This window comes from Atractosteus spatula, chromosome 14, assembly GCF_055471065.1.
Source record: "Atractosteus spatula isolate fAtrSpa1 chromosome 14, fAtrSpa1.hap1, whole genome shotgun sequence".
Lineage (NCBI taxonomy): Eukaryota > Metazoa > Chordata > Actinopteri > Semionotiformes > Lepisosteidae > Atractosteus > Atractosteus spatula.
The window spans coordinates 20,415,811-20,438,628 of record NC_142719.1 but is presented as its reverse complement, the minus strand read 5'-3'; the positions used below and the strand labels follow the sequence as shown (position 1 = coordinate 20,438,628).

General features: G+C 42.0%; 1 protein-coding gene across 1 annotated transcript in view; it reads left to right on the top strand.

Moving 5' to 3' along the window:
* ppap2d (phosphatidic acid phosphatase type 2D) overlaps positions 1-22,218 on the top strand; it is a 46,636-nt gene extending 24,418 nt beyond the window's left edge. The window contains exons 2-6 of the mRNA XM_088932850.1: positions 10,574-10,731; positions 12,083-12,384; positions 12,906-12,963; positions 19,157-19,333; positions 20,428-22,218. Of these exons, the coding sequence (XP_088788976.1) occupies positions 10,574-10,731; positions 12,083-12,384; positions 12,906-12,963; positions 19,157-19,333; positions 20,428-20,529 (797 nt within the window). The 3' untranslated portion in view covers positions 20,530-22,218. The remainder of the gene's footprint in view (positions 1-10,573; positions 10,732-12,082; positions 12,385-12,905; positions 12,964-19,156; positions 19,334-20,427) is intronic.
* Positions 22,219-22,818: the final 600 nt, after the last annotated feature.

The window sequence follows — 22,818 nt, the reverse complement described above, 5'->3', positions numbered from 1 at the left end:
TGGGCAGACAGCATGCTGGGGCAGTAGTTAGCATTGCTGCCCTACAGTGCTGGGGCCCTGGGTTCAGTTCCAGACCTGAAATCTTTGTGGATTTCCTAAGTTTCCTCCCACAGCCCAAACACATACTGGTAGGCTAATTGGCTTCTGGGTAAATTGGCCCTAGTGTCTTTGTGAGCCCTGTGATGGACAGTCGTCCCACTCAGAGTGTATCTTCCCTTGTGCCTGTTACTTGCCAGGATAGGCTCCGGCTCCCCTGTGTCCCTGTATTTGATAAAGCAGATAGAAAAAGTATTTCTGGGTTATGTAATATCAAGCTCTGTCTTTCACACGGGGTCAAAGAGCATCTTGTCTCACGTCCAAGTGATACCCAGGCCTCAATCTGTTCAGTTTCTCAGATCAAGCAAGGTAAGGAATATGAGGAAGAGTAGGGCTGCTTGGGGACGGGTTCCTTTGTGGTGTGCTGAGCCTACCCCGAGCAGAACTCTATCTTAACTCCAATCTTAAAGTGAGATTGATTATAACTATACATTGGCCTGTCATCACTGTAAGTAGACTGCATGTCTTTATCCTGTTAACATTAAGAGCTCAGTAATCTGTATATGAGCTGAAGGATGCGTATTTTATCTAGAGACTAAATTGTGTTTACTTAAAAAAACCTAACATGTCAAACTCTGTATCTACTATTAACGGGATAATCTGACCTATGCATTCCTGGCCCGTCTCTAATTGCATCGGTTTGTTTTTCTCGAGAGAAAGCATGGCCAGATCTTTTCCAAACCCTCCTGCCCCCCTTTTCCCCCTCCTCTTTTTTCTTTTCCTCTTGTTTTTCTTTCTCCGTTAGATCATTCCGGGCAGTGGCTCCGTAAATTGGAAACAGAGCTTTCGACCTCCCCCCTCCCTCCCAAGCCCGAATGTTTACTGTGAAATGCTTTCTCCCTGCTGGCCAGCACGGAGGATGTTCGCAGCTGGTTACCAGATTTCTGTGCGAGGGGTCGGGTGCATTCCTGCCTGCGTTTCGCATCGTGTCGCGAGCCAGTCTCTTTTGAAACGCGCTGCTCGCATCCAGCTCTTCATTGGACGATAGAAGGTTAGGTTTGTTGGAACAAGGATGTCATGTGTGCTTAGAGGTTTCAGGCGTAGCTAAAAGGCAGGTCTCACATTAGTGTTGTTTTCTGCTCTGCGTTTGTCGGTGAACAGGAGGCACTTTTCACTTTTCTGCGGGTGTGTTTGTGTGTGTGTTAAGAGATCTGCAGTCGATTAATCAAGCCTTGGGCAGAAAAGTATGTTTTTTCAGTTGCACAGGATTTTCTTGTTCTGGTCGACCATGTGTGGTACTCCACGTTAAGCAGGCAATTGTGATTCTAGACAGTCCTCTGTGAATCACCTGAGAAACATGACAGATGTCACACTGAACAGCAGCAATGACAACTGTCTGGAATGTTATTAACCCTTGGTGGGCTGGTGGAGTGCGTTGTTTGAGATCGTAAAGAACAGTGTTTTGCTTCCTTTAACATCTGGAATCAGGAATGTTAGAATCAGAGATTGTTAACCAGTGCAGCTCATGACTAGGCAGATAAGGATTTATAATACATGCACCCATCCTCTGCATTGTAGTCTGGATTTGTGAAGCAGCACTCGGTGAGGGCTCTGTAAGATGATAGACCTTCAGCAAGCTACAAATGTTGGTGTTTTATAGCCCATAAAATCACAGATGAAATTTTACATAGCCCTCTCCGGGGACTGACAGCCTGTTTACAAGTGCTTGAGGAAGCTTATATAAATGCGATCCGTAGGACACAAGTGGAAACTACATGGAAGCAAGACCAAGAGGCTTTTCTTTACAAAAAAGGTTTGTGGAAGTGTGGTACAAACTACCCAGGCATGTTGTTGAAGCTGACACCCTGGCTTGTGTCAAGAAACGACTGGATGAGATCTTCAATTAGCTACTAACTACCAAATGTGCTAGCTGGGGCAGGATGACCTTTCATTTGTAACCTTTCTTATGATTTTATTCCCCATTCCCACAACTCTGTAGCACAGTTAAGAGATCACACTGCATTATTTCCTTGATTTATAGAAAAAGTCACGCTGCGTCTTGCTACAGGGAGCCAAAGTGTGCTGACACTGGCACAGCACTGTGTTGCCCCGAGCGACAGTAGTGTCCGTTATGCTGCCACTAAGCAGTATGGGTAAACAGACAGCTCCATGGGAGGATTGAGAAGTTAAAGCACTGATATAAACAGAGGAGAACATGACACCCAGGAGCAGCCACTTCCTCCCCTTGAAAACATGCATAGCATTTTCAATATTAAGAAGTAGCAGAAAAGCAAGAAATGATTTCCAGTGCCAAACTCCCAAAATTAGAGAAAACAAATTTTCAGTAGTGGGGTTCAGTTTCTGTTACTGATTTTCTCCTGTAAATTTCTTGTGTAAAAGCAAAATCATTGTTAAGAGAAACAAATCGCTTTAAAATCTCCATCTTAAAGCTTCTGAGGTGATAGCTGTTATCGTAGTGGCTGATATCTATATTTTTGGCTGCTTTTTCTTACATTCTGTGTGGTGTATGCCATGCTATAAAAATAAAATAAAATGTGGAAACCTGATGCTAACCAACATCTTCTAGTTTATAGGTCCCAACCTGCCCTCTGAGCCTGTACTGACTGGGCCTTGTGGGAGACTTCCACATAGCCACTATTTCTGTGAATATTAAAAAGCTTTAACATATTACTCACAATTTTGCAAGGCTTCATCCCTATGAGGCAGAAATGCCTCTTGATAGTTTCCCATGATGTGCCTCATCTGTACTTGGAATGAAATATGTGACCATCTGTTGCTGTGCCTCTCCTCTCAGTCTCATCTAACTGGAACAGCGTGAGTCGAGACCCCTCTGGGCTCAGGCTGAGGAAGCTGCGTGCAGGGCCTTTCAACAGTCTGCCAACAATCTTCCTGTCCACGAGGCGTACTGTATATGCCTGAAGGAATGGCCCTTCTTTCAAGAAGAGGAGCTCCTGTGATAAGCGAGTAACTGGCAGCTGTGCTCGTCAGAGCTCTGAAATGCACGGACTCGCTCAGAGAATCTGCTCTGGGTTATCAGTGCCTGCATTCATTATGTTATTCATTTGGCTGTGTTGTGTCTAGAGCAGCTGTTTTGCATTCTAAACGGACATGGCTGCTGCTTTCCTGTAATCTTAAGCGACCCCAGTTCTGAAGGTTAGTGCTGCTTTCCTTCTGACACCAAGATCCTCCAGATTCCACTCTTGCTGTGTTATTCAGAGCCAGAGCTGGGTAAGGATGGCAGTGTACTTGACCACAGATAGGGAGTTACAGATACAGTAGGTGTGCCTTTGTGAGCCCTGATGACTCCACCGGGCAGCAGCAGTCCATGTCTGTGGAGATGGATGGTTTCTCTGCCTCTTTCTGGAGGGCAGATGATGCCCTGTGATGATTGTGCGCATTATTGATTGAGTTTCGGAGCTTGTTTTCCTCCAGCACATTCATTTTTGTTCATTTTGCATGAGAATCGCATAGCGATTAATAATAATAATAATAATTGCTTACACTTATATAGCGCTTTTCTGGACAGTCCACTCAAAGCGCTTTACAGGTAATGGGGACTCCCCTCCACCACCACCAATGAGCAGCATCCACCTGGATGATGCGACGGCAGCCATAGCGCGCCAGAACGCTCACCACACATCTGCTATCAGTGGGGAGGAGAGCAGAGTAATGAAGCCAATTCATAGAGGGGGATTATTAGGAGGCCATGATTGGTAAGGGCCAATGGGAAATTTGGCCAGGACACCCGGGGTTACACCCCTCCTAATAATCCCCATTGATTAATTGGTTTCATTACTGTGCTCTTCTCCCCACTGATAGCTGATGTATGGTGAGCGTTCTGGCGCACTATGGCTGCCATCGCATCATCCAGGTGGATGCTGCACATTGGTGGTGGTGGAGGGGTGTCCCCATTAACTGTAAAGCGCTTTGAGTGGAGTGTCCAGAAAAGCGCTATATATGTGTAAGCAATTATTAATTATTATTATAATCTACCAGCTGTGACAGGATTCCCCTTGTGGCAGCGCATAATTGACGCAGCATCATTGAGTGTGGGGTAGAGTAAGTTAGTGTTAGAAAGAGAGATCTATCTGCTATCCAGAGAAACAGTGATTCCTGAAACTTGCTGAACATCTGCAAGCCTGCAGTGATGTCAGTGAAAGACACACCCCCTGCTCCAATCAGTGCTGTCTCTCCTGTCAGGCGCTGTGGAGCTTGTGTGTCAAAAGATGAAGATCTCTGCAAGGTGGGTGTGTCAGAGTACCATGTCCACACGTCAAACTGCCTCTCATGCAGGTGGAGGAGTCATTGCTGCAGAGCTGAGCCTTGGATTGACTAGTGATTTTAAAACTGAGTGGGTGCATGATGGGAAAAACTGGGTGATTGTAAATCATGGAAAATGAGTGAAAGTAAAGTGCTTTATGATGCAGGATTGAGAACAGTGGTGTCACTGCAGTGATCCAGTGGGGCTACAGTCCATCTGCCCGCTTGGGATGCATTGTGGGTGAGCTATAGATATGTTGGGGGGGTGGCAGGATTGCACTCTCAGGGGATGCTGATGAGCTTTGATCCCCTCCTCCCCAAGGGCAACAGATACACTGACACAGGTGGCAAGTGGTGACAGAGTGTCTCCTGCTGGGATTCATGCTGACTCATACTGCATGGCAGTTTCCTCTTCAATTTCCCTAACCTGTCTGTGTGCAGCAGTCCTTTACAAACACGCAGCACAGCTTTCACAATACAGCATGCACTTCTGTCATCGCTGATGAGAAGACACAATTACCAAATGGATGCTGCACATTTTCTTTGAATCCTTTCTAGCTGGAAAAAATACCCAATACTGTATCAAAGCAGACAGCATCACATTGTCTGTATAAATGCAGACATACCAAGGCTGTTGTCTAGCAAACAGTAACTACAAGGAATGAAGAAATCAACACAGCGTCACCATTCTTGGCACGAGTCTTTTGAATGAAGGTGTGCAAATGTCTTTGTTGTGTAATTTCAAGCATTTATTTGGTATGAAACAAGTATTACAATAATTGCACTTGGGTAAAATGGAACTTATTTTTTTAAGCTATTTCCCTGTTTTTGTAACTAGCAGTCTGCAGTTGATGGTTATTATTATACAGTCATCAAGAGATTTTCTTGTGCATTTCACAAAGGAGTGTAACACTCAGAGATTCATCTGGTCAGGGCTTTGATTGTGAAAGTGTATGTGTTCTTTTTGATGGGCTGCTCACTTCCAGTTCTGTGAAATAATACTTAAACATTGGGTTGCCCAGTATACAGTACCTCTGTTTGTGAGAGGAAGCTTCATGGCCTTGCAAGGAAATCAGATCTGTAACTTTTATCCCGTAGTCTGGTAACAACAGTTTTAATAGAGATCAGCTCAGATTCTCGCATCCAGCCACCTAAATTGTAACTGGGGAGACACTGGCCAAGTAATCTTTGATTGAGGTCACATTGCCCTAGAATTACACAGCTTTGAGACCTTGTGTTGTAACAGTCATTCATTACCTCATGAGCTATCTTCAGACTGCCAAAAGGCATTGTCTTGCTTTAGTGTATTTTGTGAATTTCTGAATGCAGTCTTAGTCTAACTTGTATGGCAATGCATCTAGAAAATAGGAGAGAAGAGGGATCTTTCCAGTGTCAAACTTCATGACAGAATGGGCTTGTAAGGTCAGCCTCTTCCTCTCTCTCCGATATGTCAGGACTATTTCTAAATCAGGAAAGACCCATAACCCTTCCAATATACATGTCATCCTATCTCATACGTGGCACATATGTCTCTTTTATAAGAGACAGCTGCTTTGTAAATGATAGCCACTTTTAGCTGCAGGCAGTTCATGACGCATTAGCACCATGTCAGCTTTGCAATCTACACTTACTAATTAATAGAAAATTGGGAATTAAAAGACACTTTCAGTTTTTTTCCATAGAGCGAGTGACTACTGGGACAACTCAAGTTAGTTACCTGTTAGAAACACACTTTTACTAATAACTAAATAGGATGATCGCTCATGACAGTCTGCTGGAATAGGCAAAGATCTTGTATTTATCTTTGTGGTCAAGTGAATAGTATTCACTTTCAGTATAGTACTAATTAATTAATTAATATGCTGTGTTGAAGCAGGAGCAGCATGGTGGAGCAGTGGTTAGTATTGCTGCTTTGCAGAGCTGGAGCCCTGGGTTCAGTTCTAGACCTGGGGTGGTCTCTGTGGAGTTCATATCTTTTAACCCTCATGTTTACAAGGGTTTCCTCCCACAGTCCAACAACATAGTGATTGATTATTTGGCTTTGGGGAAAATTGGCCCTTGTGTGCCAGTGTGTGTTTGTGTCTGTCCTGTAAAGGACTGGTGTCCTCCTCGAGTCTATTGAATCTTGCGCCCATTGCTTGCTGTGATAGGCTCTGGCTCCTCCACAACCCTGTATTGGATTAAACTGTTAGAAAATAGATTTGTTGCAGCAAGGTAATATTTATAAATGGGTTTCCATTTGTAATTATTCAGATAACTGAGGTTTTGTTAATTTTTTTGCATTTACTCTGCAAAAATATGACGTTTTCACATAATTATCTGAATTTGATGCATAGTACTTGGGACAATTCTTGCTTTTAATTTTCTGACATAACCAGCATCTTTCTTTTAATGAAAGCTTTGTCGTGCTCTGACTATGCAAAGGGTGACCTTATTTCCCAAAGGCTGTGGGCAGAGGGAAAGATGAAAAACACAGATTATTGTGAAATGCTGAAAGTCTGTCAGAGTTTTAAGATTTTTAATATTTTCTTATTGTTCCAGCTCTGTATCTAATTTACAATCCTTCATTTACATCTGTGTTTCTCCGCTAAGTGGTTTTGCAGTTGGCAAGGGTGGATCCCTCTGTGGGTGATTGTTTTTGTTCCTAGTGGGGAAAAGGTTACTATTTATTTTCCAAAATCAACAGAATGAAAGAACCTTTGAACCAGAGGAAAATCTACCTTCCCTCTGGAAAACTATGTTAATGAATGTAAAAACAGTAAGATATTAAGTACCTTCAAGTCAGTGACTTTACAGGTTTAAAGAATAAGTAAATAAATACAACTTTTTACCTAAATTGACTTGGAATCCACTTTTAAGATGAAAGTTGGCATTATCTGAGAATTTTTTCAATTTCACTTGCTGCAGGCCGTCTTCAGTCATTTAAATCAGCATTTGCTGTCTGTGCCAACTACCCTGTGAGACGTCTTCAGAATATAGGAAGCCCTATTCGCTTAAAGGTTGCGTGATCTCAGAAAGTGATGAATCATTCTGTGATTTGAGTGGATCACCGCCACCACATATTCTTCCTCGCAGAGGTGACAGGAGCCCTTAGCCCAGTTTCCTCCAGGTCGGAGAAAGGAATTTCCCTTCTGGTTTTGACGTATTCACCCTGTGTCAACCACAGTCCCACGCCATGATTTCAGCAACGTGTGCTCCCCCGACCACTTGCAAGTCAGAAAATACCAGGCTTCTTTAAAGAAATGATTCAGGCGCGTGTTCAAGAGACATTCACTGGCATTACCAGATGCATACTCTTCTGTCACTGGAAATACATTCTTGTGTTGTTTTTGGCCTTCTGGAACAGAGATCAATATTATGAAAATATCTTCTCTCCTTGGTATAGCACAATGGCTTGTCATATAATGCACAAATATATGAATAAATCAACAGATTCTGAAGTTCACATTGATAAAACACAGAATCTAAATTGTACTGAGTTGGTCATAGCATTAGTTAGGACACAAAAAAATTGACATTTGACATTTGACAGTCTTTTCATTTAATAAGGAATGCCTTGCGCACCAAATGGAAGTCATTGTAACACTCAAATGATGCCTGTGACACAAAATGGAACTGCTCTTGAGCCGTTATCAGGAAACGGAGCTCTGGTCTCATCAGTGAGTTATAGAATCTTGTCATGACTTCATCTACCAAATACAGAAACCCACAACACAGCAACATCCTACCCACAGTGTCTCTGCCACGCGCTTACATATTGAGCTGCATTGATGCTGCGTGTTTTAATGTTAAAAATAGAAGTGATTTAGACCTTTACAACTCACCAGATAGGGTTTTAATCTACAGGGGAAAGAATTTCCCTGTCAATATGGCCAACTGGTTTAACGTCTGGAAAAAGTATAGTGGAAAAACTGTTCAAGAAGGACTTGTGTGTGTGGTTGAATTGTTTCTTCTACTGGTTCCATCACTTCTCAATAGGATTGAGATTTCAAGATCTAGAGGCTCTGGTCTCTCCTAGTCCCACATAGTCCGACTGCCCCTCAAAGGATACTCACTTGATCAAGAGTGTCTAATATATTGGCCATGGACTGCAATATTATTTCTCTTGCACTGATATGTTTATACCACATTAGCAACATCCTGCTATTATGACATCCTGTAGTCTATCTTTGCTTTCCATTTGTGTATTTTATGGCGTCGGGTTAATATATAATCCCAGGAAGGCTTTTATTGCCATATGCTTGCTTTGCTGTGACTGTTCACCAATTTGTACCCACACTTCAGTATGATGGCCAACATTGTCTTTGGCTTTGCCTGTGCTTTATCTAGTCTATATTAACTGCATCTCTGTTATGGGTAACCTGTCATTTTCTCCTTAGTTGTCTTGCTTTTAACTGCAATCTCATCACCATACCTGTCATGTCGATTTTTTAATGAGTAAAATTAAAATGAATTGCTGTGACCCAGCAGTGCCTTTGCCAAAACTGCCTCAAAGTGCGTCACATTTTTATCTTGGTCTTAGATAACTGAAATGTTTTTCTTTTTTCACAATGGGACACAAATGAATTGTACGCATTATAGGTACAAAGGTCCCACACCTCAGTTTGCTCTATGGAAATTTGATTATTCCCATTGTTACTTAAAGATTAGGAATTTAGGTCAAGGTCAAGGCCATACAAGGGCAGACTAGAATCACTGAAGTACCTCACTTAACATACTGTACAGCAGCAGTGTTCGCAGTGAGGACATGAAAACAGAACCAGTCTGTATATAAGCAGAGTATCATCGTCACTGAGAAGAAGTGTAATCCTTTTTATTTGTGAGTCTCCTTAACGCTACAGAAACCAGCAGGAGCTCTGACCTGATTATCCCCTGTGACTTCACCTGTTTTATTTATGTGACAAACTGTGGTAACAAACATGTGGTTTAAATGTACAGGAAAGGCTCATGTACTGTATAAGCATTAGGAAGTGGGAATACAGCTGGGTGAGAGTTCTCTAATTCTGTAACTTTTGCTTCTTGTGCATGTGAAACCAAAATATTGTTAATGAAAATAATGGTGGAAAAGGGCATAATGAGAAAACATGGGCATTGTTAATTTTAAATAAATTAGACAGCTAGAACACACTTATTCAAATGGACTACTTTTTTTGGAGGGGGGTCTTTTGGTGTTAATGTAGGGTTGGACATCTTTATACAACATCTAGAATAATATATGCAATATTATATATTCCAAAACTGGTCAAAATGTGTTTTTAGTTTTAGTTTTGTTTGTGTTACCTGCATTTCCACAAGGTGCCATATTTGTAGTAAAATGATTTGTGTGTCCATGTGGACATGTGAATGTGTGTAGTATGTTGTACACAGAAAAGGATGTAAGGCGTCCTAAAAAATAATTTAAATGAGGCAAGGCTCTGGCACTGCAAGCGCATTATACATACTCCATTACCACCGAAGTTTCCCACCATGGCAACAGTGGAAACACTGTTTTTCTAACATGGCAACTGCTGAAAATCCAGAATATAACACAATACTGTCAATGCAGGGACAACATTTGGGAAAGGTCCTCATAAAAATACTAACTCCAAACAAACAGGTGATATTGGAGAATTGAGGACAATTTAAATCGCTTATTTTAAAAATGTCTTGTATTTGTATGGCTAATGCAGTGAAAAAAAAGTTTTATGTAATTTTTTAGAGTTTCATTGGGGTGGAGTTTGGAATAGTAAATCAAAATAGAACAAGAGTCAATGAACAGGGTCCACCAATTAAGGAATATAAATGTGTGTGCACAAAACTAATGAATAATGATCTTGAGATGTTTAAATAAATGTAGGCAATACTGTAATATAACTGTATAAGACTGGAAGAATCATCATGCCTTTTATCAGCTCTCTTTATTTGCTGTAGTTCTCTCTAATCTATTTGTCTACATTTGTTTTTTTGTCCTCTCCTCATCTCGATCAACAATATGAAAAGGGACCATTTCCACATTTAAACAAAGTCTTTTCTCCTGGTTAACTAATTTGGACAATAAGGCAGGAGGGGGCTCAGTTTAGGCAGCTTAATTTCATGCCTCTGCTCTTTTTTGATTCAAGATCAGACAGTTTATTCCAATTAAGGGAAAATGTTTTGAGCAGGTTACCTTTCAAGAGGATGAACTCTTCCCGAACAGAGTTGATTTCAAATTTTATCTTGCAAGTAAGTCAATGTATGGGTATTCCTTTAACTCTCCCCCACTGTTTTTGTGTTTCAGCCTCAATCCCTTTTTTAGCCTGTGAGCTGAAGACTGTGGAGCCATACAAGCGTGGCTTTTTCTGCAAGGATGAGAGCATTGCCTACCCTTATCTGGATACAGAGTCCATCCCTGATGGACTACTCATCTCTGGGGGCATTATCATCACTGGCCTGAGTGTGAGTCTCCATCTGTCACAACCCTGCGGCTCTTGAGACGTCCAACTCTTAGCTTTTTGAAAATGTTAGAAAGGTTACAATATTTGAGTAATGCTAAATGAGTACAAATGCACCTGTCTTATTCTGTGTCCTATTCTGCTTACTACCTTGCTCACTTTGTCAGGTGCTTACAAGATTTTTACAATCTGATTCGAAGTTCCCCATAAAGCCTTCTTTATTGGCTGTTACCTTAAACAAGAGAGAGACATTACCTGCACAGATCCCTCACCTTCAAATTGGTGAAAATCTGTCTCTTAGAACAACACTACTTTATTTACTGCTGCAGGTTTCTGATTATCATTCAACCCTGTGACTCATTTATTTGAAATTGAATATATCTTATTATATATCCACCCAATCTGGAAGCACAGACGGGCTCCTCTGACCCACCAACCTTTTTAACTACTCATGTTTTTGACACTCAATAGTCTCCACAGCAACCTAAAGGAAGGTGGGTGCTGATTGGTGGAATGGAGTGTCCATCACTAGGTCACTGTCACCGGAGAGCTCTGAAAAACTGATAACTCCACCCCTAACAGCAATCAGTCATCAGTGCATGATTACTAGGGAAATTGCTGTGGCAATGAGGCTCAAACTGACAAAAGCATAAGGCTCAAACTGACAAAAATGGACCATAGAACTCAACCTGTACTTGAAGTGAGTTTCCTTTACAGGTTGAGGCATTTGGCAGCTTCTTAAACTATTTTTGACTTGACCCCATTCATTTCTAATGAATATAGAATGAACAAAATCTCACACTGCTGCAGCTTGTGCTAGGACTGAAGATTGTGACATATCCTGTGACCTCACTGTGCAGGGAGTAGTAATGAATGTGACTGGATATCGTAGACCTAAGAGAGAACGAAAGCTCAGCTCAGGCAATCTCTGTCTGGTCCTGTGTAGGCTCAGGCTTAGTAAATGAAAAGAATCAACTCAGGTTTGGAGACAACAGAATCCAGGGGATGAATTATAAAGGGCAATTCTGATTGATATTTTTTTCAATTTTAAAAGGATTAGATTAGATTCAATTGAGTCAAACTGTTATTTCAAATTAAAGGATAAAATAACTCATTGGGGGTGGTTTCACAACTGATTCTTAGGTCAAAGAAAAGTCAAATATAAAAGCAAACAACATTGCAGTGGCAGAATCACATTTTATACTGTATATAACACAGTGAGCTGTGTTGGGCTGAACGGCCTGTTCTTGGCATAAAATGTAATTTTGTTAGAGCTTGTTTGAAGTTTGTTGTGCTGGGGTTGACAGTGAATGTGCTTAGCTTTATGGCTTTATGGCTGTTTTCTTCTCCCTCAGATCGCTCTGGGTGAGTGTTACCGGGTCCGATACCTCAACGTGAAGTCACGGGCCTTCATCACCAACCTGTATGTGTCTACGCTGTACAAGGAGATTGGCAGCTTCCTATTTGGGTGCTGTGTGGGTCAGTCCCTCACCAACATGGCCAAGCTCAGCGTGGGGCGCCTGCGGCCCAACTTCCTGTCGGTGTGCGGCCTGAACTACAGCAATCTGAACTGCACAGAGGGCAGCTATATTGTTAATTTTGAGTGCCCCTACATTAAAAATAATGAGGAACATGCAAAGCTGGTGACAGAAGCCAGGTCAGCACCTCTTCGCGTAATATATTCTCCTATCCTTATGTCTTGTACTCATGTAAATTTCATTAAATGATGTTTCCCTGTCAGTTTGTCATGCTTTTCACACAGTTAGACTATTAAAGTGATGAAATTAGCATCCTGTGTATAACTTAAAAACACCCACTTGAAATACAACCTCGTTGTTAGTGTTACAGCTGTATCTTCTTAGTTTTCAGAACTGAGCTGATGCTATAGCTACATCTCTTAGCTGATAGATTTCAGCTATCTTTGCATATGTGAGGCTCAGAGACAATTATCGCTATGCATATATAGTGGAGAAAAAATGTAACAACAGCTTTTGACCATTCCTCTTGGCATTCATAACATAGCAGAGTCAGGCTGCAGGTAAAAGTGTAGTTTAGATTTCCACTTCCTGGTCAATGTTACTGTATGGAGTGTTTAGTGGCTGCAAAATCTTGACTGGACAGTTCCTCTTGGGCACTTGTGAGATCATGGAAAAGTCCATCTCCTTTTTTCTCTTGCAGGAAGTCCTTCTACTCTGGACACGCCTCCTTCGCTATGTACACCATGCTTTACCTGGCGGTGAGTGTCTTCTCTGCTCTCATACACCAGCCTCACTGCTTCAATTAGAAAAACCCCTCTGTGATCACAGTCTTCACAGTCCCTTTGTTGCTCAGTCTCTGAATGTATTGATAAATGCATCAACCTTAGTATTGTTTCTCAACAGTGTATCTGAATGCACTCAATGTTTTTAACTGTAGCTCTCAGCTTGGATAGCTCTGTGCTGCCTATTGGGTCTCTCCATGATTTGAATGACGAGATGTTATTGTTCCACCTGATGTGTAAAAATGGTCTTTCTTAGCATTTGGCTATGTTCAGGGCACAGGACAGAAATAATTCCCGATGATGGCAATTTTAATATTCCGAAAACACACAGTGAGCTGCTTTCAGCCAGGTTCTGCTCTGGAACTAAGGAGGAAACCTGTTTGGAGAATTTCACTGCACTAAGTAGTACTACACAACCGAGCTGTCATGGAAGTACTGATGTTCTGGCTATATGAAATCAATTCTTTAGAATCTTTTTCTGATTTGGAATTCATCTACTGGATTGTTTCAGTAGACGTATTGTGTCCAAGCAGTTAGGAACAATGTTGAAGAAGCACACACTAAACAATGTAACTTTTTATTCTTTAAAAAAGTTATTTGAATAGCATTATCTCAGACTTCAATTAGCTGAATAAGCCTCTCATTCTGTGATAGCAACATAAAAAAGTTATAGTGTTGCCCTTGCTCACTATTGAACTCACAACTGTATAGAACAGGGGCCACAGGTCCTGGTCTCCAGGTTTGAATCACTACTGTAGATCATCAACAGTTTCAGCTCTATTGAGAAACTGGGCTCCTTAAGTCTCAACTGGCCTAACTGAACCCACTTCTGGGGTCTTAAGCTTTAAAAGGTTTAGAAAATATGCTGGGTGCAGAACTGTACTAGAAAAGCTTTGAGTTACAGTCATCTTCAGCTGTGCTGCTTTGCAGGTTGTTTAGTAACAGTAAAAATAATTGTTGATTCACATGAAAGCATTAGTAATGCTCAATAAGTTGTGCCTGATTAATTTACTTGCTGCTTTCCAAACACAATAACCGTTTGTGTACATTAACAGCCCTGTGTGTCCACTTTGAGCTCTCCTCTTAAGATGGAAACTTGTTTGTAATTTGTTTGATACACTGGAGATTTCCAAACAACAGTATGAAAGTTTCTGTACTCTTTAGTCTAGAAATGCTCTTTCATCTGTAAACTGCAGCAGTAGTAATGTTAGCGGCTAGCTGAATCACAGTTTGCACCTAACCGTGACTGACGAGGATGTAAGGAGTCTTGGAAGTGTTGCTTGATCGAGTTGAAACACGGCGAGGTGTGTAGAATGCAGGAGACAAAATGCAAGCTAATGGGGCAATGAAAAACTGCAAAGCTACCAAGATGGAATGCAGCAGTGGATTAGTGTGCTTGAAGCTCAATTCTCACATAATCTTGACTTTTAATGAGTTCTCCTTCTTCACGCCAGGGAAAGGAATTTCAGTTTTCTAGGGGGAAGAACTCCTCTGCCAGGCCCTGAAGCTGCCAGAGCTACATTAGGGCTCCAGAATGCCCAGAATGTAGCCTTGACACATCAATGGGTTTAAAAAGAAACTCAACACAATCATCTATAAAGAAGCACTTTCTAAAAAGGCATTTGTTAGTATCCCTGTAAGAGAAAAAGTCTCTCACTTTGGTAGCAAGAACAGCTACCAAACCCCCCCATCCTGGACAAACAGAGCCATCTTTGTTGGGAGACGTGCAGGCTGTTGGCGTGGGGCTGGGATGGGGGATGTCAGCCCCACTGGGAAAGACAGACGGGCCTCTTTCAGAGACTTGCGGCTCTGTCTGTTGGCCATTGTGAGAGAGGGAGGCCATTGCAGGGGTGGGTGGAGGGGATCAACCAGGCTTTAGAGTGACACTTGAGAATAGTGAGGTTGGAGTCATTCACAAAAAGCTGGGTCACCATCTCTACCTCTCCTTTTTTTCCTTTGCAACTCTCTTTCTCCACCTTCCTGTCTTTTCTCCCCTGAATTCCTTTCCTTTTCTGCTCCCTGTGTCCTATTTCTCCAAGTCCGTAAGAAAACCGAATGGTAGGCTCAGCGTGACGCCATGTTTAAAAGCCTTTGAACAAATTGGAGACGATAGTGTGACATTTCACCTACATTTTTCCACCACTTCTCTTAATCTGATGTTTTCTGCTGGATTCTGACATTACTTCAGTCTGCCAACTGTAGCAGATTTTTGGAAGATTTACTACAGGCACTACTGAAGTAGTAGCCAGAAGTAGAATATTATTTCCTTAAAGAGAAAACTCACATATTGAATAGTGGAAGGTGTACCTCAAAAATGTCTCTCCCCTTGTTCCCAGTGCTGTTTTCCCTTAAGGAAACAAAGAGACACAAAACACATTGTTAATCATTATACTGTGATGTGGACTTCGTAATAAAAAAGGGTTCAGATTGTGTTTTAAAATCTCTTGGTTGTTTGAAAGAGTGCATTGTAAAAGCATTATTTATTCATGCTATGATTAAGCTTGCATTAGTCCGGAGTAAAAAGAGGTAGGTCACAAAGAATGACGCAGTCATGCTTTGAAACACCCCAAAATATGTACACGTTCGCATTTTCCTCAAACACAGCTCGGCCATGAATGGCCTATTGTTTCTGGCAAGCCAGTGGCACGCAATGTGAACGAAAGTTACTGTTCGCTGCTCTGTGGGTATCCTGTCTGTGCCAGGGAACCCCATAGGAGAGCTCAGCCACACAACTGGGCCAGAGCTCATGAGGAGTTGGGGCTGTTTTATCATTTGTGGGGTGGAGTGGGCACAACATTTCCTTCTTTCTGGAGATGGCTCCCCACTCGTCAAGGGATGAGGAAGGTTAATCTTTCATGATCTGTGCCCCTTTTCTCGTTTTTGGGTTGTTGTCCTTTGGGGGAGGGGTTGTCAAGCAAGCTCCTCTGGGAGGGATTATGGCGATCCTGCTAGCATAGCCTGTTTCTTTATATCTGTCAGAAACTGGGGGTGGGGGGTGCACTGCATTAAAAGCTAGGCGTCCTATCGTACCCCCCACATCAACTGTGTAAAACAGGATCAGGGATAACATTTTCTAATACACCAGGAATAGATCATATTCACACATGTCTGCACCCCACCTGTGTATGTTTTTCCATAGCAAGACTATGTTTAATGTATTCAGATGCTTTGTTCAATGGTTACAGTGAAAAGTCAACACTTAAAAGGAAAATTAAGTAGTTACATTTAGCTTTAGCTGTGTTTCGCAGCTGTAGCCTTAAAGATTCCTTGAGAGTTAGTTAAGAGACACAGCTGAAAAAGAGCATACAAATTAGAAAAAAAAGATGTGTTTGTCCATCGCCCACTTTATTTGTTCGTGTGGATAATGTGCACCTCTTTTTTTAAAAAGTGTTTTTTTTGTGTAGTAAGTTCGGCTGTGGCTCGACACAAGGAGCATCTTTATTCAAAGGGTTTTGGGAGTGTGGAACACATTCCCCAGCCACATGTTAAAGCTGATAACCCTGGCTACTTTCAAGAAATCAATGGATGGGATCCTGTGAAAAATTCTACTATAATATATTATATAATCCACTATTAACCAAATGATCTACATGGACCCAGTGGCCGCCTCTTTTCTGTTACCATGATCTGCTATCACTCCAGTTCACAGAAGGCTTGTGCAAGACGTTCGCCCTCATGATGACAGTACATTTTTTATAAAGGGACAGACAACCTGCTTCAATACCATATAAATTATAATTCTGTAACTTTATACATAAAGTGATTGTATATTTTTAACATGGCTTTAATTTTTTAAACAGCTGGTGGAAATGACCTTTCTGGCTGTACTCCTTTTGTAAGGTGATTCAAAATGTCTCTTTTCTCGAAATATTGATTTGGAAGTAAAATGAATACTAAAAATCAGCGTTTGTCACTCTTACATTTCCTATGCAAGAGAGAGCAATAGATTACACACAAAGTTAAAAGCAAGTACAAGTGACATTTTGCAGAGCAGCTAGGCCCAAGTCTAGGGTCTGAAAGTTCATGAGGAGGAGTTTTGGAAAACCAAAGTTCACACTTTCAACAGAAAGGGAGACCGCAGAAACACTAACGAGCTAGAGGTTCAGATTGGATGCCTGCCCAGCTAGTTACAGCCAGACACACTTACACTTGCAAAATGTGAGCAATGGAGAAATTGCTTGGAGTGTTCTATACATGTCCTGATTTAGGGACTGAGCCTGAGTAGCCATGCTTACATCAGCAACTCTGTAACTTAACACTCACCAACGCCTCCTGCATTTCCCAATCACAAGGGTGAGCTTTCACTCACATGTCCTTTAACTGAGTCACATTCACTTCCCAACCTCAAGACAGAATATTTACTGTAACTGAGGCAGGTGTGATTTTCTTATCAATCTGGGAAAGTAATTTCAGTGCAACCTTTATTCTCCACGTGAACCTATCGTTTGGAGAACAGTACACTTACAACCACAGTATCCATAAGAATAGATGGAATGTACAGTTGAGTTTAGTGATTTCGTGTCCAAATTGCTTTGTTGGGTGGATGTTAATGTTCCTTGCATTGCTAGCAGATATTTATGTCTGCCTTTACATTGCTTCAGCACTGCCACACACAGATATTTTGGGCTGCCTTGGACAGGAATGATCTGCTTGTGTCATGTTGTGAAATCTCTCAAAGCCCGTTTTGTAATTTTGCTGAGTTATGAATGCGTGACAAGCGGGGAAACCAGAATCATTGCTGATGAGTGCGGTAGTGATAAGAGGCAAGTGTGTAATGCATTCAGGCTGTGTGCTGAACTCTGCCCCAGCCCTCTCTGTGTGTCTTGGCAGCTGTGGAGCTTCTAACGTGACCTAGCTGGGGTTATCAGCACCACACAGGGACGCGGCTAAGTGTGTAATACAGACTCAGTTGGACCCTGCCAGAAAAGCAAGCAAGGGCACAGTCACCCTGCCTTGTTGGGGATGGGTGTGTTCATGTCTGTCTGTGAGGGTGTCCTTGTATGATTGTCTGCACCAAAATTTTCTCATTCGCTTTGTTTAATAAATGACTTCAGCCCCTCCTCTCCCTCCCTCTCTCTCAATCCTAACTATTGTTGTCATGGTCTTCTCTTCGGTACAAGCATGAAGCATGTGCAGGTGTCATTTTTTAACTAAACTCAGTCTCTTCCCTGCCCCTATCTCCAGTCTCACTCAGTGATAAAACTAATCAGTTTTGTCATCTGTGTGATGTAACATGTTTTTAATACCAACAGTCTAAAGAAGTAGACCTGAAGGTTAGAGGAGTAGCAATTACAACTTGTAAAACCTGAAAATATTCAGCTGTTTTGCAGCAGGCTTTATTGTTTTCCCGTAATTTCCAAATAGTTCTTTACTGAGTGACTGATAGAGAAATTTCTTGTTTGTATATAACCTCCTCCACTAGTGTTTACATGTTATTCCACAGAGTAGCTCACCCAGAAAAAGCCCTTTGATGAGCTTGGTGGCCTCGGGTTCAAATCCAGGTTGTGCCTTGGACTGACTAATTGGTGGTCCCAATTACATGCTTCTGCTCAATTGGCAGAGAGCTACAAGATTTAGGCTGGGGTGGAGACACCTGGCAGCTCCAGGATTAGTGTGTGCTGTGATTAGTGTCTTCAATATGAGCTCTGTCAGACCTCTGCTCACTATTTGTGTTCTGGGTCTTGTCATGTTGAGCAATTTTTGCCCACAGTTTCTGCTTGTTTTCTCCTTTCCTGGGCTGGTATGGAGTTTGTATCTTGTTAACACATTTTGTTACCGAGAATTGTGTAAAGGAGGCAAATTAACAGTGCATCTCTCCTTTCTGCCTAGAGTTATCACATTTATCATACAAGACAACACTAATCTACTAACCACAACCTAACTAAGCACAAACAATGCAAAACTGCATTGAAGACATATAACAGGATTCACTGCAAGATGTTCAATAAGCAAACAAATCTAGTCATATGGGAAGTCCCTTTCCAGATATCAGTGCTGAATGCTGAATGCAGAGGACTGCAGGAAGGCTGTGGGCTTGCGTGTCTTCTGCTCCTCACTTCGATCAATGAGTATTTCCATCTCTGCTAGAAGGCAAGCCTTTGCCAAGTATTTAGCATCATGTGGAATTCCTGGACCTGACCCCTGTGTCTTTCCTTTCCCTTTCTTACAGTTTTACCTGCAGGCCCGGTTCACCTGGCACGGCGCCCGCCTCCTGCGCCCCCTCATGCAGTTCCTGCTGGTGCTCCTGGCAGTGTACACAGGGCTGACCCGGGTGTCCGACTACAAACATCACCCTTCCGATGTGCTGACCGGCTTCCTGCAGGGGGCGCTGGTGGCATACTGGGTGGTGAGTGTAGATGGAGGCTAGTTTGGGTGGGGGGGTTCTTTCAGCTTTTTTGCTGTCAAAGGATAGATATCTGGAGGCATGGTAGTGTAGTGGTTAGAACTGCCCCCTCACAGGGCTGGGGCCCTGGGTTCAATTCCCCAGGGTGCTGTCTGTGTGGAGTTTGTATGTTCTCTGTGGGTTTCTTCTGGGTGTTCTGGTTTTCTTCCATAGTTCAAAAAATACTGGTAACATTAATTGGCTTCTGGGAAAATTAGGCTTGCTGTGTGTGTCTGTCCTGTGATGGACTCGTATCCCATCCAGAATGTATCCTGCCTGGAGCCCATTGCTTGCCGGGGTAGGTTCCAGCTCCCCTGCAACCCTGAATTGGAAAATACGGTCAGATAGATGACAGAAATTTTCAAAAATTCTGCCCAACCTATACCAGAGTGTGAGGCACTGCAGAGATCAGTAAAAGAAATGATGTCTTACTGGGTGATTGTCAATGAAACACTTGATTTGAAAGACATGGCAAAATTTAAAAAGTGCAAATTCAGTTCCTGCAGAAAAAAGACAAACATTTTTGTTTTGGAAAACTAGTTGGAATCTATTTGCCAATGTATAAAATGAAGCAAATCCAATTCTACCTGCCTGGATAGGCTCCAGCTCTCTCGCAACTCTATATTAGATAAAACAATTACAAAATGGATGGATCAGTGGATGGGAATCCAATAGTAAAACAAAAAATGTTTTGAATGTCATCCTATAAATATACTTACATTTAGAGGGGCAGATCAATAAGCCTCCAATTAAAAAGCTAGGTCCAATTGTTCGATTGATCAATTGTTCTGGAGCATGATGGGTCTTCCTGCCATCTCCTGATTGCACTCTTAGTAATTGAGAGATCTGTCCCTGCCAGTGGGACTTTTGCATGGGAGATGTGGGCCTTCATGTTGAAAATGAGGTGGGTGGGATGTAACACCTGCCAGGAAGCTCCTGTGCTACAACACTGGAGCATCTCTCTAAGCCCAAGTAGTGTTAGACAAGTGCCAATTTCTGGTTCTGTATTTTAACACGGCCTTCCTCCTAATGCTTTGGACCTTTCTCTGTTGTTTCAGGCCTTTTATATCTCTACCATGTTCAAGCCTCCAAGCCAGGAAACCACTGAGAACGTCAACTCACTGGACAGTCCGGTGTCCAGCCAACAGACTGTATGTTAGTCCTGTGGAGAGACAAAAGGAGAGATGGAGAAAGAGGAAGAGGAGAGTGAGCGCCATAACCACACAACAGACTTGTATGTTAACACTGTAGATAGAGGGAGACAGAGTAAGCCCTAGAAGCTACCGAGCATGTGAGCCCAACTCGGAGAGGGAGGAGAGGAGAGGGGGAGGCAAGACATGAGAGAACAAGAGACTGAAGAGGGGGAGGAAGGAGGAGCAGAAGGAGGAGGAGGCCTTGCATCTATCTAGTGGACATGACTTAGCAGCTGGGAGAAGAAAGAGGGGAGAGAAGAGTCCGTCCATCTCGCTGTGAAAGGGGGGAGAAGAGAAAGTGATGGAGTGTGTGGAGGCGAGGGGGTAATGTTATCTCCCACACTGGGAGAAAAAGGGGCAGGCTGGCCACTCTTCTGCTCCAGAGATAAAGAGTTCTACCTGTTGCCTGATTGCTCAGAGTCAATGGCCCTGTTCACAAAGCAAGAGGACACTGTACTGCCTTTGTAGCAGCTTCTTACTGTTTTCTGCAAAGGAAAGGGGTGTCGGTATCCAATGGCCTCTCAAACAAACAGTGCTGACAGGGTGATGTTACTTTGGGCTCTAGCCATGCTGTGAGCTTGTCATTTTGACTTTTATGTTGAAAGACAGTCAGAACTGCTCACTTTTTTCTCCTTCCAAAAGAGTACCATCAGATAAGTGTGTGCTTTTTGGTGTTCAGAAATCAGCAGACCAATGGAATACCATTTGACAGACAAACTCCCCAAAGATGCCACTCACTGTCAGACTGTTGGACTAGCAGCCTGTAGTGCATTTGATGATGTTTATCTGTCTGTGAGGAAACAAGTGAGACATTCCTGCATTTCCAAGCAAATTTGCCCATCATAAATTAGGGAGGGGCAAACGAACTTATCTGAGCTATTTATTTGAAAAAGAAGAAGAAGTCAAATCATCTTCCTTTTGAAATGTTAATCAGTTGCTAATTTTAGAGCATGATTCCCTGTAGCTGCCCACCTCTGTAATAAAACCCCTCTGCTTGTGGTATATGGCTGAGGTACCACAAGCACTGAAGTGCCTTCCTCTCAAATTTTAAATGTATATTTAAAATGTAGATGTAGATTTTCAAAATAGCTTTCCTTATCCCACCTGTGCCTAGCTTTGTGAACATGACCAAGGGCTTTTTTAATGAACTGAGTTCTAAAGCACTTTTATCCAATGAATGAAAAGATTCAAAACAATGACCAACTGACTCTGCAAGCCTGAGCATGAACTCTGGAGCCTGAAAGTGACGTTGTAAACTTCAAAACTTCATACAAATATATAAATTTATATATAAATGTTCTATTTTTTACAAAAGGGTCTTCTAGCTCACGCTGCTAACTATTATTTTTTTAAATAATCCTATTGTTTTGTAAATAAACTGAGTAAATCAATACATGATAAACAATATTAAATAATTATAATAACCACAAACCTCTCCTAAATAGTTAGGAACTTTTAATTCTATACTTTTAAAAAATAAAATTAGACTACCTACTCTAGACAAATTTCAACCCAGGGCTATTCTTCATCTGAAGTGCTAAAAACCTGCCCTTTTCCAATATTACAAGACCATGAAAATGTGTTTCTTAGATACAGACATGTATAATGTACATGCAGCTCAAAGGTTTTTGAGAAGAAGCTATTCAGAATAGAAAAGAATGTTAGATATCATCATAATAACATTTTAAGCCTTACCCGTTTTTACTTTGCTGCAGGGACATGCAACAGCACTGTTTTCTGAAATGGGACACTGTGGCCTCTGTCCCCAATTTGCTTGCTCACTGATCTAATAAGCAAGGGCAGACAGCGCTTGATCAGCACAGACACTTGTCTCCACTCTATAATTCTGCTTTCCAGTGTTCTTTCCACTGTTGCTTGCATGCACAAGCCCACCAGAACAGTATTAAGTGTTTGTTGCTGATTGCAAATTATGTTACTGTAGCCTGCAGATCCCCACCCCTACTTTTCTTTGTGCAAGGTCTGAAGGGGGCACTCCCAGTCCAAGTCCTTGTCTTTGGAATTTTTTTTGACACTCAGCCTTCCTTGTGTTATACTGCCTAGAGAACTGCTGCATTGTTATATGCTGTTGGTGATGCTTTTGTTGTACTGCTTGTGTTGTAATGATGATACTCTTTTCACAGGACATTTTTTTTGGAATGTGGAATTGAGTTTAGAAGTAGAGGCTGTGTATGTTATTAAAGAGTGGGACCTCCTATTGGCTTGGCCAGTTAAGGGGCTTGCTTACAGTGCAGATTG